Source organism: Dictyostelium discoideum (genome assembly GCF_000004695.1).
Source record: "Dictyostelium discoideum AX4 chromosome 1 chromosome, whole genome shotgun sequence".
Classification (NCBI taxonomy): Eukaryota; Evosea; class Eumycetozoa; order Dictyosteliales; family Dictyosteliaceae; genus Dictyostelium; species Dictyostelium discoideum.
The window spans coordinates 3,780,420-3,792,919 of NC_007087.3; the positions used below are offsets into that span (position 1 = coordinate 3,780,420).

Genomic DNA, 12,500 nt, shown 5'->3' on the forward strand with positions numbered 1-12,500 from the left:
TAATAATAATAATAATAATAATAATAATAATAATAATAATATAATCACTTCAATCAATTTAATTGAATGTTTTAAAAAAAATAATAGTAAAATTATAATTTCTAAAGATATGGAATTCGATAATCCATATGAGAAAACTTTACACGAAAAACATTTACTAAAATTGGGAATCTCTGATTGTAAACAAATTAATATAAATCATAAATACTTTAAAAAAGTTTTATCTTTTTTAAATAGCCATTTAACAAGTGCTCTTCAAATGAAAATGGGACCTTATCAAGTGGATATAGCTCCAGAATTTGATAATATTTTCAAAACTTTATTTATTTCTTTAGTTTTGGAAAAAATTGATAAAGATACACTTTTAAAAGGGGGTAAAGATCTTGGTGATACTAGCTCAACATTAATACTTTATACATTTTATTATTTTCTTTCAAACACTCTCATTTATCAAATTATCCTTCATAAACCTACAAGTTTTAAATTAGTTGGTAAATTAAAATGAAATAAAATTAAATAATAATAAAAAAAAAAAAAAAAAAAAAAAAAAATTACACACATATAATTTTATATTATTTTATTATTATTATTATTATTATTATTATTATTATTATTATTATTATTATTATTATTAATAATATTTTATTATTATTATTATTATTATTATTAAATTTATTTAAATAAATTAAAATTAAAACTAAAAATTAATTTAAATAAAAAATAAAAATAGTTTTTTTTTTTTAATTTTCAGTTTTGTCTTGTTTTTTAGTTTTTTTTTTTTTTTTTTTTTTTTTTTTTTTCAATTTTAGTTTTATTTCATTTAGAAACAAATAAAATTTATTGTGTTTATTTTATTTATTTATTTTTATTTAAAGAAATGGAAAAGAGTATAGAATCAATTTCTTCCTCTACTTTAAATATTTTAGATAATAAAAATTATAAAAAATGGGATAATGAAACAGTATGCAAATGGCTTTTAAATAATATAAAAACAATACAAAAAGTTTCAATTGAAATCTTTCAAGCAAATGAAATCATTGGAAAAGATTTAGAATTTTTAACAGATAAAATATTATTAAAAATGGGTGTTGGAATTCGTGATATCTTAAATTTTAAATTTGAATATCAAATTTTAAAAAATTGTTATAATAATAATAATAATAATAACCATATTACTATTAATAATTTTAATTATAATTTTAATAATTTCAAAATAAATATAAATAAAGATTTATTAAAAGTTGTTGTAAATGCTCCAATTATTAATATTAATGAATATCAATATATTGAAACCATTTCAAAAAATAAATTTTGTGAAATTGAAAAATATAAAAAAAGTCAAACTAAAGTGAATGAATATATAATTATTAAAAAAATTATTAAAAATTCAACATTGAATGAAGAAAAAGTAAGTCTTTTTAATTTTATTTTTATTTTAATTTATTTTTATATAAATTATTTTTAAAAATAATATTAATTTTCAAAAAATTATTAATTAATTAGTTAATTAATGAAATTGATACAATTTATTTACTTGATCATCCAAATTTAATTAAAATAATTGGATATTGTAAAGATAAAAATTATTTTTATATTGGAATGAAATATTATGAAACATTTAAATTTAAACAATCAAATATATCAAAATTTGGTAAAAATTTTGAACAAGTTATTAGAAAGATTTCATTTAAAATTTTAAGTGCAATCGATTATTTACATTCATTAGAACCACCAATTATTCATGGAAATATTAATGCAAAGAATATATTATTAGATAATGAAAATAATGAACCAATTTTAATAGATTTTGGGCTATCATATAAATCAATTGATTTGTTAACAAATCAAAAAACTCAATTCATAAGTCCATGTTTTATTACACCAGAATATTTTTATAAAAAAACAAAAAATAAAATTAGTAAAGAAGCTGATATTTTTAGTTTTGGTTCAACAATTTCAAATATGATAAAAGGTGGAACCGATTTCAAAGAGGATGAAGAAGGATTTGAAGAATTGAAAAGAACGTTTGCAGGTGTTCTCACTAGTCGTGATAAAGTATCCTTTGATTATAGATCATTATTCACTGAAATCAATAAAGATGAACCATGTTTTAGACCAAGTTCAAAAGAACTTTTAAAATCATTTTGGTTTGTTGAACCACCTCAACCATCTTTTAAAACTTCGGAAATTACAACAAATCTTTTAATTTATTATTTAAAAAAATATGGTTGTTATATAATTCGAGATGGTGTAGCTATGGTTTCCCTTAATTTCAATGAAAACATTTATTCTACCTCAAGTATTATAGGTTCTGAATTTTCACATCAACCAAAAATAAATGAAAAACATAAATATTTTAAAGAAATTAATCAATTTTATTCAAAAATCTTATCAGAATCATTTCAAGCAAAAATTGGATGGTATTTATTAAATTTAAACAATGAATTTAAAGATAAACCATATTTTAAAAATATATTTTTATCTTTTTCAACTTCTGATAAACTTGAAATCAATTCTGTCGCTGATCTTAATTTAAAATTAACAATTTTTTTTTATAACTCTATTACTATGAGTTTAATTTATCAAACAATTTATCAAAAACCTAAAAGTTTTAAAATTGTTGATTATTTATAAAAAAAAAAAAAATAAAAAAAAATAAAAAATAAAAATAAAAAGATGTAAATAAAAAATATAATAATAATAATAATTTTAACTTTTTTTAAAAAAATTTTTTTTTAATATAATTTATTTATTAAATCTTTTATTTTATTTTATTTTATTTTATTTTTTTCAAACCAAAAGTTTATTTTTAGAATTTAATTATTAATTCATTCTTTTTTTTTATTCCTTCTTTATTTTGAATATTCATTTAATAAAATATTGAATATTAAATTAAATCTTTTATTTTTTTTTATTTATTTTTTTTTTTTCCCTTCTTTAATTAAAAAAAAAAAAAAAAAACTATTATAATCTATAAATATATTTATTATATAAAATTTTTTTTTTTTTTTTTTTTTTTTTTTAAGAAGGGAAATGTTTAGAAAAAAAAAAAAATAAAAAATAATATAATCTAAAAATATTTTTAAAAACTGGAAAAAATGGTGGTTGATTTACTAAGTTCGGAATCAGTTTATTTTTAAAAAAAAAAAAATTTAAAAAAAATCAAAAAAATGAAAAAAAAAAAACGAAAGTTTTTTTTTTTTTATTTTTTTTTAATTTTTTTTTTTAATTTTTTTTTTTTTTTTTATTTTTCATTTTTTTTGAAATTTTTTTTTTTATTTTTTTTTTTCAAACGAGTCACGCGGATATAGATAGATAATTTTATTATTTTCTTTCTATTGTCTTTCTTTATAATCAAAAAGTTTTTTTCTTTTTAATTCAATTTCTCGGAAAATATATATATAAATAATGGAAGGTACGATAATTAATAATTATTATTATAAATTTTTAAAATATAAAATAAAAATAAAATCAATCACCACTCGCTTTTTTTTATTTTTTTTATTATTACCTATTATTTTATTTTCCAATTTTTTCTATTCACATAAAGAATAATTGAACAAGTATTATAATAGTAATAATAATAATAAATAACTTTATCATTTAAACAACACTCATTATTTTGTTAACAATTAAAAAAAATAATCGTTTTTTTTTTTTTTTTTTTTTTCTCAATTTTTTTTACCACTTTTTTTTTTTTCAACCGAAATATTATTATTATTATTTATTATTTTTTTAAATTTAATATTAATATGTTTTATTTTAAAAAATTATTATAGGAAGAGGTGGTTCTAGAGGTGGTGCTATGGCTCGTGGTGGTGGTCGTGGTGGTTTTGGCGGTGGTAGAGGTGGTTTTGGCGGTGGTGATCGTGGTGGCCGTGGTGGTGGTAGAGGTGGTTTTGGCGGTGGTGATCGTGGTGGTAGAGGAGGTTTTGGCGGTGGTCGTGGTGGTAGAGGTGGTTTTGGCGGTGGTGATCGTGGTGGTAGAGGTGGTGCCCGTGGTGGTAGAGGTGGTGCTCGTGGTGGTAAACCAGCTGCAGGTGGTAAACCAGGTGCTAAAGTTATTGTTGAAAAACATCCAAGACACGAAGGTGTATTCATTGTTAGAGGTAAAGAAGAATCATTAGCCACATTAAACTCTGTACCAGGTGAATCAGTTTACGGAGAAAAGAGAGTTTCAGTTGGTGAAGGCGAAGATAAAAAAGAATACAGAATTTGGAATCCATTCAGATCAAAGATTGCCGCCGGTTTACATCGTGGTGTTGATGAAATTCATATTAAACCAGGTAGTAAAGTACTCTACATTGGTGCTGCTTCAGGTACTACCATTTCACATGTTTCAGATATAGTTGGTCCAACCGGTGTTGTCTATGGTATTGAATTATCCCATCGTCCAGGTAGAGATTTAATTGGTATGGCCAAAAAGAGAACCAATGTTATCCCAATCATTGAAGATGCTCGTCACCCACAAAAATATAGAATGCTCATCGGTATGGTCGATGTTGTATTTGCTGATGTTGCTCAACCAAATCAAGCTCAAATTGTTGCTCAAAACTCTGCTTACTTTTTAAAGAACGAAGGTCACTTTATCATTTCAATTAAAGCAAGCTGTATCGATTCAACTGCTCCAACTGAAGTTGTTGTACAAAATGAAATCACAAAATTAAAGAAAGAAAAATTAAGACCACAACATCTTTTAAAAACTTTAGATCCATATGAACGTAATCACTCTTTAGTAATTGGTGTCTATAGAAAATTTGGTTCATCTGAAAAATAAATTGTTTTAAAAAAAAAAAAAAAAAAAAAAACTTGATAATAAAAAAAAAAAAAAAAGATAATAAAAAAAAAAATAAAAAAAAAAAATTTTTAAAAAAAAAATAAAAAAAAAGATATAATGAGATTTTTTTTTTTTAAAAAGGTGTGGTTTCTAATATTTTTTTTTCCTTTAAAATTGGTGTTTAAGTATGTTCTTTTTTTTTTTTAATGTATCCATTTTAATTTTAGTTTTTTTGATATTTTATAAAACTATTTTTTTTTTTTCAATAACTTTTCCAAAAACAAAAAAAAAAATAAAAAATGAAAATAAAATAAAAATAAAATTATCGCTCAAAACATTAAAAATAATAAATCAATATATAATAATTACAATATATAATAATGTTTTTAAATAAATTAATTAAAAATAAATATAAACAAAATTTCTTTAGTTTTAAAAACTATTGTACAATTAATAATAATAAACCATTAAATGGATTTAAAATTTTAGATTTATCAAGAGTATTAGCAGGACCATACGCAACACAAATATTTGGAGATTTAGGAGCACAAGTTATAAAGGTTGAAAATGTTGGTAAAGGTGATGATACAAGACAATATGGACCACCATTTTATGTTGATGAACAAGGTAGAAAAGGTAGTGCCTATTTTAGTTGTGCAAATAGAAATAAGAAATCGATTGCATTGGATATTTCAACAAAGGAAGGTCAAGATATAGTTTATTCATTAGCAAAGGAATCAGATGTTTTCATTGAGAATTTTAAAGTTGGTGGATTAAAAAAGTATTCATTAGATTATGAAACCATTAAACAAATTAATCCATCGATTATCTATTGTTCAATCACTGGATTTGGACAAGATGGTGAGTATAGTAAATTACCAGGTTATGATTTTAGTGTTCAAGCAATGGGTGGTTTAATTTCAATTACAGGTGATAAAGAGAATCCATATAAATGTGGTGTGGCAATTGTTGATATGATGACAGGACTCTATGCAAATATTGCCATTCAAGCTGCACTTCATCATAGAGAGAAATCCAAAGATAAAAAAGGTCAATATATAGATGTTAGTCTATTGGATGTTCAAGCTTCTTTCTTGGCAAATCATGGTTCAAGTTATTTAGTAACTGGTGAAACCTCTGAACGTGTTGGTAATTCTCATCCAAGTATTTCACCTTATGATTCTTTAAAAACTAAAGATGGTTTCATGGTAGTTGCAATTGGTAATAATACTCAATTTCAATCAATGTGTAATGTTTTAGGTTTACCTCATTTATCAACTAATCCTTTATTCTCTACAAATCCATCAAGAGTTTTAAATCGTAAACAATTACTTTCAATTCTAACAAATGAAACTTTAAAATTTAATACTGATGATATTGTTAAATTATTAGGTGATTCAAATGTACCTTGTTCACCAATTAATTCAATTGATAAAGTTGTAAATCATAAACAAATTAAACATAGAAATATGATTTGGAATTTACCTTTAAATGAAAATAATAATAATAATTTAAATAATAATAATTTAAATAATAATAATAGTAATAATAATTTAAATAATAATAATAATAATAATAAAAATATTCAAAATGATAAAGGTGAATATATAATGAATTCAATTAATTTAATTGGTAATCCAATTCATTTTAGTGAAACAAATATTCATACACCTTCAAGTATAAAAAGTAATATTCCACCACCTTTTTTAGGTCAACATACTGATGAAATTTTAAAAAATATTGGTTTAAATGAAAATCAAATTTTAAATTTAAAAAATAATAATATTGTTCAATAATTTATAAAATATTTAATAATATTTATTTATTTTTTAATTTTTTTAATATTCATGTAAATAATAAATATTTGGGTAGTGTAATAAAAAATTTAATTAAACATAGAATAATATAATTTATTTATTTATTATTGTTTTTTTTTTTTTTGTTTAAAAAAAAAAATAAAAAAAAAATAAAAAAAAAAAAATAATAATAATAATAAAGATATGATGAGTGATTGCTAAATGATTAAATTTTATTTACAAGGTATTCATATAAAAGAAAAAAAAAAAATAAAAAAATAAAAAATAAAAGAAATAAAAAAAGAAAAAAAAATCATCTTGTTTCTCCTCAATTGTTAATATAGAGAGGTAAAAACAGTTGTATAGCGATTACAAAATTAAGTGACGACAACAATTTTTTTACAAATAATAATTATAATTAAAATGCTATTGATAAAGATAAAATTTTTTTTTTTTAACACACAAAAAATAGCAACAACACACAAATAATTTTTTAATTGTATTTTTATTTTTTTTTTGCAATATTAAAAAAAAAAAAAATAATAATAAAAAAAAAAAAAAATAGATTTAAAAATTTAATATAAATTAATTTTTTTTTTCATTTTCAATATCATTATTTACATTAAAAAATAAATTAATAAAGTTTTATTAAAAAAAAAAAAAAAAAAAAAGTAAAATTAAAATTTAAAATGGAATTATTAGTTGGTGGTACAATTTTAGGTGCATTAACATATGCATATAGTTCATTAAAAAGAACTATTCCAGAAGGTGCTCATGCATGTTCACCATTTTATCCAGAGAAATATGTTGGAAAATGGTATGAAATCGCTCGTTTAGATTTTTATTATGAAAGAGATATGAATAATGTTAGTGCAGAGTATACATTAAATAAAGATGGTACAATTAGTGTTATTAATAGTGGTTATAATTATGTTGAAAAGAAGAGAGAATCAGTAAATGGAAAGGCTTTATTTGTACATGGTTCAGATGAAGCAATGTTAAAAGTTTCCTTTTTTGGTCCATTTTATGCTGGTTACAATGTTATTGCAATTGATCCTGATTATAAATATGCATTGGTTGCCGGTAGAAGTTTAGATTATTTATGGATACTCTCAAGAGAAACTTCAATTCCAGATCATATTAAAAAACAATATTTAGAATTAGCTGAATCAATTGGTTATAATACTTCAAAATTAATTTGGACTGAACATGATAATATTAATAATAAAAAGGATTAATCATTAATTTTTAATAATAATAATAATAAATAATATTAATAATTATAATAAATATTTTCAGCGCTACCATTATTATTATTTTTTTTTTTTTTTAAAATATATTTATTAATTTATTTATTTTTTTTAATTCATTATTATTATTAATATTACTAATATTATTTAAAAAAAAAAAAAAAAAAAAAATTAAAATAAATGATTATATAAGTAAATCAAAAAAAAAAAAAAATTTGGATATTAAAATTCTGAAATGAATTGAATCATTGATCTGGTAAATTTGTCATTTTTATTTCATTTTTTTTTTTTTTATTTTTTTCGAGTCTGAATAAAAAAGATACCAGAGTTAATCCTTCACTGATATTATTTTTTGTTTTTTGTTTTTTGTTTTTTTTTTTTTTTTTTTTTTTTTTTTTTTTTTGTTTTATTACCTTTTTTTTTTTTTCTATTTTTTTTTTTTTTTGTTTTATTACCTTTTTTTTTTTTTCTATTTTTTTTTTTTTTTCTATTTTTATTAATCAATTCCTATTTTTATTTATTTTTTAACACGCAGTTTCTTTCGGTTGGATTTTTTTTTTTTTTTAAAAAAAAATAAAAATAAAAAAAAAACCAAAATAAAAAAAAAAGAAATCAAAAAAAATATTCACCACATTTTCACCACCACGCCCATAACACTTATAATAGTTTTGTAGTAATACATTGAATAACTTTTATTCTTTTTTTTAATTTTTTTTTTTTTTAATTTTTTAATTTTTTTATTTATTTATTTTTAATATAAAAATGGTAAACACAAGAGATTTTCTTCCTAAAACCACACATTACTTAAAAGTTCCGATTATTGGTTTAAATGCAATTCTCTGGGTAAGTTTATATTAATTTATATTAAAATAAAATAAAAATAAATACTAATACTTTTTCATTTTATTATTATTATTATTATTATTATTATTATTATTATTATTATTATTATTATTATTATTATTATTATTATTATTTTTTAATTATTTATTATAATTATTTATAGTTACTTGGGTAAATTTTATATTTTTTGATAGATTTTTTTTTTTTTTTTCAATTAATTTATTATTAACTAAATTTTTAAATATATATATATATATATATATTTTTAATTTAGACTTGTTTTAATAGTTGTTGGATCAGTTTGTATAAGTTTTTTTTCAAATTTTAAAGAGTTTACCAAAGAATCAGGATATAAGAATGCATTATCGAATCTTACAACCAGTGCACCAACTGGTGTTTTAGTTATTGGTATATTTTTCATTTTATTAACACTTGTTGGTTGCTTTGTAGCATATAAAGAGAAATTGGTTGGTTTGGTTTTATATACAATGTTAATGCTAATTTTATTGGTTGTATTAATTGGTATTGGTGGTAAAGCTTTAACATTAGATAAAGAGGATGCTGTATCTATTATTGGTACATCATGGGTACAAATTTCAAACTCTTTAAAGAATTCCACAATTACAAAATTGGAAGATTTTTTAGAATGTTGTTGTTGGTCCGAATCTTATTCCAATCAAACCTATAAAGACCTTTGTCCAAAAGATGATGATGGAAATATTAAATATGAAGATACCTATTGCGAAGGTATCTTTACTAAACAAGTTTCAAGTAAATTAGTTTTAGGTATTTATCATTCTATTTTTATTACTATTATTGTGTTGAATATTTTTTTATTATTTTTTTTTTTGAAAATACTAATTTATTTAATATTTTAGTTGGTATTGCTGGTGTAGTTATTGGATGTATTGAATTTGTTGCAATGGCATTATCACTCTTTTTAATCATTCGTATTTGTCGTTCTCCACGTAGTAGAGCCTATGATCAATATTAATAAAAGTAAAACTATTTATTTTTCTATTTTACAAATTGTCATCTCCAATTTTTATGCTTGGTTGGTAAAAAAAAAAAAAAAAAATAAACAAAATAAAAAGTTATTGTAAACACAAAAAAAAAAAAAAACTAAAAAAAAAAAAAAAAAAAAAAAAAAAAGTGATTTCACCAGGGATTATTAGGAAAAATTTAATTTTAATTTTTATATTTTTTTTTTTGGGTTTACAATAACTTTTTAAAATAAATTCTTAGGTAATATATTTTTTTTTTTTATAATTATTAACATATGTTATCTTCTTTTTTATTTTTTATTTTTTAATTATTTTCAATAGTGATGTTTATAAATAAACAAAGAAATAATGGGAAACTCTAACAAGCCTTTGAGTGATTAGATTTTCAATCATTTCCTCTTCCATAATCCAATGTATTTATATATTAATATCTAAAATTGGAGCTTGGTTATTTAACCCACCTCTTCTATTAAAAATTATTTAAATAAAGTTAAAACTCATTAATTTTATTTTATTTTATTTTGAAAAAAAAAAAAAAAAAAAAAAAAAAAACATTACCCTGTCCTTGCATTTGTTTTAATTTTTAAAATAAATATAGAAGGGAATAAAATATTGTTATTATTATTAATTAAACTAAATAAATAATTAATTTTTTAGTTTCCAAAAAATTTATTTGTTTTTCAAATTTTTTTTTTTAAAAAAAAAAAAAATAAAAATAAAAAAAAATAAAAATTAAAAGATAGGGATATTGATTTTTTTTCCTCTCAGTTGGTGTGGTGATATTAAATAATAAAATTCAATGTGTAGTAGAAAGAAAGATATTTTATATATTGTTAAAGAATGTAATTATAATTTATTTTGTTAAATTTTTTTTTTTTTTTTTTTTTTTTTTTTTTTTTTTTGTAAATTGATTTGTTGGAATTTGAAAAAAAGGAATTGAAAATAATACTATCTAAATAATTTTAAATCTTTCAGGTCTGTAAATAATGGTTTGATAAACTAAAATTCTAACTATGTAGTGTATTGTTAATTGTAAGATATCACCATCATCACTTGATATACTAAAATTTTGAGTTAGCATAAATAAAAGGTTATTTTTCAAAAATTTAAAATCATCAAATTCCCTATTTAAATCCAATACATAGTTCCCTATTTGTATTTGAAAAGGAAGATATTTTTTGAGAGTTTTAAAGGGTTCTAAACACTTTTTAACAAGCTCATCCTCCTCATTCATAGGCATTGTTTCTGGTATTTTTTTTGAAAACGCCAAACAGAAAAATTGACTTTCATAATTGAATGGGTTTTCCACAAAATTTACAATAAATTTTAAACCAAACTTTTTGAAACTATCAATTATTTCATCTGAATCGATTGCCTTTTTAAAATTTGAAAATGGGATTGAAGGTGTTTCATTAAACCACGATGCTTTGAGTAGATTTTTAGATTTTGGTCTGAGGCTTTGATCATAATTTAGAGCCAGTTTTAATACATCTTGACATTCTTGAGTTAAATTATTGGGGATTGGGGGCGAACGACTTTGATTATTTCTTTGACCTCTCCATGGATCACTGCCAACAATCATCTCTAAAACGGTACACCCAAAACTCCAAATATCACATTTTCTACTAAAATTTGAATTGTCTTTTTCTAAAATCTCTGGGGGTGCCCACAATGGTGTCCCACAAGCAGTTCTGAAATTGGTGTCGTTATTGATTGCTTTATATGATAAACCAAAATCTCCTAATATTGGCTCACCATTATCACTCAAATATATATTACCACCTTTGATATCTCTATGAATAATTGGTGGTTTTAATGAATGTATATAAACAATTGCTTTTAATATCGATATTGAAATCATTCTTGCCTTTGATTCACTTAATGCTGATATTTTAACAGTATCTGCGATTGAACCTTTTTTATAAAAAGGTGTCGCGATGTAATAATAATCTTTATCTTTATGATATCCAATTATTTTTAAAATATTTGGGTGATTTATTGAATAAAGAATATTGATTTCATTTACAATCTATATTTTTTTATTTTAAAAAAAAAATCAAAAGGTTAATATTTTGATCATAAGATTCCAATATTATATATATCTTACCTTTTCTTCTTTTAATACTGAAACATTAATTTTTTTAATAGCAATAAATTCGTTTGGTTTTGCTTTATCTCTATACTTTCCAACAGTACTGAAACTTCCTCTTCCAATATCTTCAATATATTCAAATTGATTAGTATCAAAAACTGGTGCTTTTGTAAATAACTTATTGCATTCTGAAAAATTCTCTAAAGAAAGTTTAATAGCCATTTGGAGGTCTCTATCTTTGTCACTATAAATATTATTATTATTATTATTATTATTATTATTATTATTATTATTATTATTATTATTATTATTAATATTATTATTATTATTACTATTATTTAATTCAACTTCATTCTTTTTATAATTTGTTGAATCTGTTTTAATTCTCTTATTACTATTATGATGATTGCTGACAAAATTATTATTTTTTAATTTTTTAAAAAGATTTTTAAAGGATAAACAATCATTAATCCAATTTGTAATAATATTGCGTTGTCGATAAATTCCAAATGATCACCTGTGATTTTATTTTGATTAAACTTTTCAATAATAGCTATACTGAAATTATTATTAGAAAGCCATTTACAAACAGAGTCAATGTCCCATTCTTCATAATTTTCACATAACACAAATGACATGTTATTTATGTAAGATTCAAACCTGCTTTGACATCAAACATTGATCCATGTTTTGTTGATAGATTAATATAACTAATAACAATAGTATTATATAAAATGA

At 20.6% G+C, this 12,500-nt stretch overlaps 6 protein-coding genes and 1 pseudogene across 6 annotated transcripts in view; 6 read left to right on the forward strand and 1 right to left on the reverse strand.

Moving 5' to 3' along the window:
- The window catches only part of samkC (SAM domain-containing protein), a gene marked incomplete at both ends in the record, with an annotated part of 2,722 nt that extends 2,217 nt beyond the window's left edge, over positions 1 to 505 (forward strand). Inside the window, one exon of the mRNA XM_641277.2 lies at positions 1 to 505. This exon is cut by the window's left edge and continues 1,460 nt beyond it. Coding sequence (XP_646369.2) covers positions 1 to 505 — 505 coding nt within the window.
- A 372-nt stretch (positions 506 to 877) lies between these two features.
- Positions 878 to 2,634, forward strand: samkD (SAM domain-containing protein; the record flags this gene model as incomplete). The annotated part of the gene is made up of 2 exons (XM_641278.1): positions 878 to 1,408; positions 1,504 to 2,634. 2 exons carry the CDS (start codon positions 878 to 880, stop codon positions 2,632 to 2,634), a joined length of 1,662 nt encoding a protein of 553 aa, XP_646370.1.
- A 774-nt stretch (positions 2,635 to 3,408) lies between these two features.
- On the forward strand, positions 3,409 to 4,777 carry fbl (rRNA 2'-O-methyltransferase; the record flags this gene model as incomplete). The annotated part of the gene is made up of 2 exons (XM_641279.1): positions 3,409 to 3,415; positions 3,780 to 4,777. The coding sequence occupies 2 exons, from the start codon at positions 3,409 to 3,411 to the stop codon at positions 4,775 to 4,777; spliced, it is 1,005 nt and encodes a 334-aa protein (XP_646371.1).
- A 380-nt stretch (positions 4,778 to 5,157) lies between these two features.
- Positions 5,158 to 6,573, forward strand: DDB_G0269880 (CoA-transferase family III protein; the record flags this gene model as incomplete). Its single annotated transcript, XM_641280.1, has 1 exon — positions 5,158 to 6,573. The coding sequence occupies one exon, from the start codon at positions 5,158 to 5,160 to the stop codon at positions 6,571 to 6,573; it is 1,416 nt and encodes a 471-aa protein (XP_646372.1).
- A 689-nt stretch (positions 6,574 to 7,262) lies between these two features.
- DDB_G0269882 (hypothetical protein) lies at positions 7,263 to 7,811 on the forward strand (the record flags this gene model as incomplete). Its single annotated transcript, XM_641281.1, has 1 exon — positions 7,263 to 7,811. The coding sequence occupies one exon, from the start codon at positions 7,263 to 7,265 to the stop codon at positions 7,809 to 7,811; it is 549 nt and encodes a 182-aa protein (XP_646373.1).
- A 774-nt stretch (positions 7,812 to 8,585) lies between these two features.
- tspC (tetraspanin family protein) lies at positions 8,586 to 9,660 on the forward strand (the record flags this gene model as incomplete). Its single annotated transcript, XM_641282.2, has 4 exons — positions 8,586 to 8,666; positions 8,830 to 8,837; positions 8,941 to 9,452; positions 9,545 to 9,660. The coding sequence occupies 4 exons, from the start codon at positions 8,586 to 8,588 to the stop codon at positions 9,658 to 9,660; spliced, it is 717 nt and encodes a 238-aa protein (XP_646374.2).
- A 962-nt stretch (positions 9,661 to 10,622) lies between these two features.
- Positions 10,623 to 12,400, reverse strand: DDB_G0270988 (annotated as a pseudogene; the record flags this gene model as incomplete).
- Between the last annotated feature and the right edge of the window lie 100 nt (positions 12,401 to 12,500).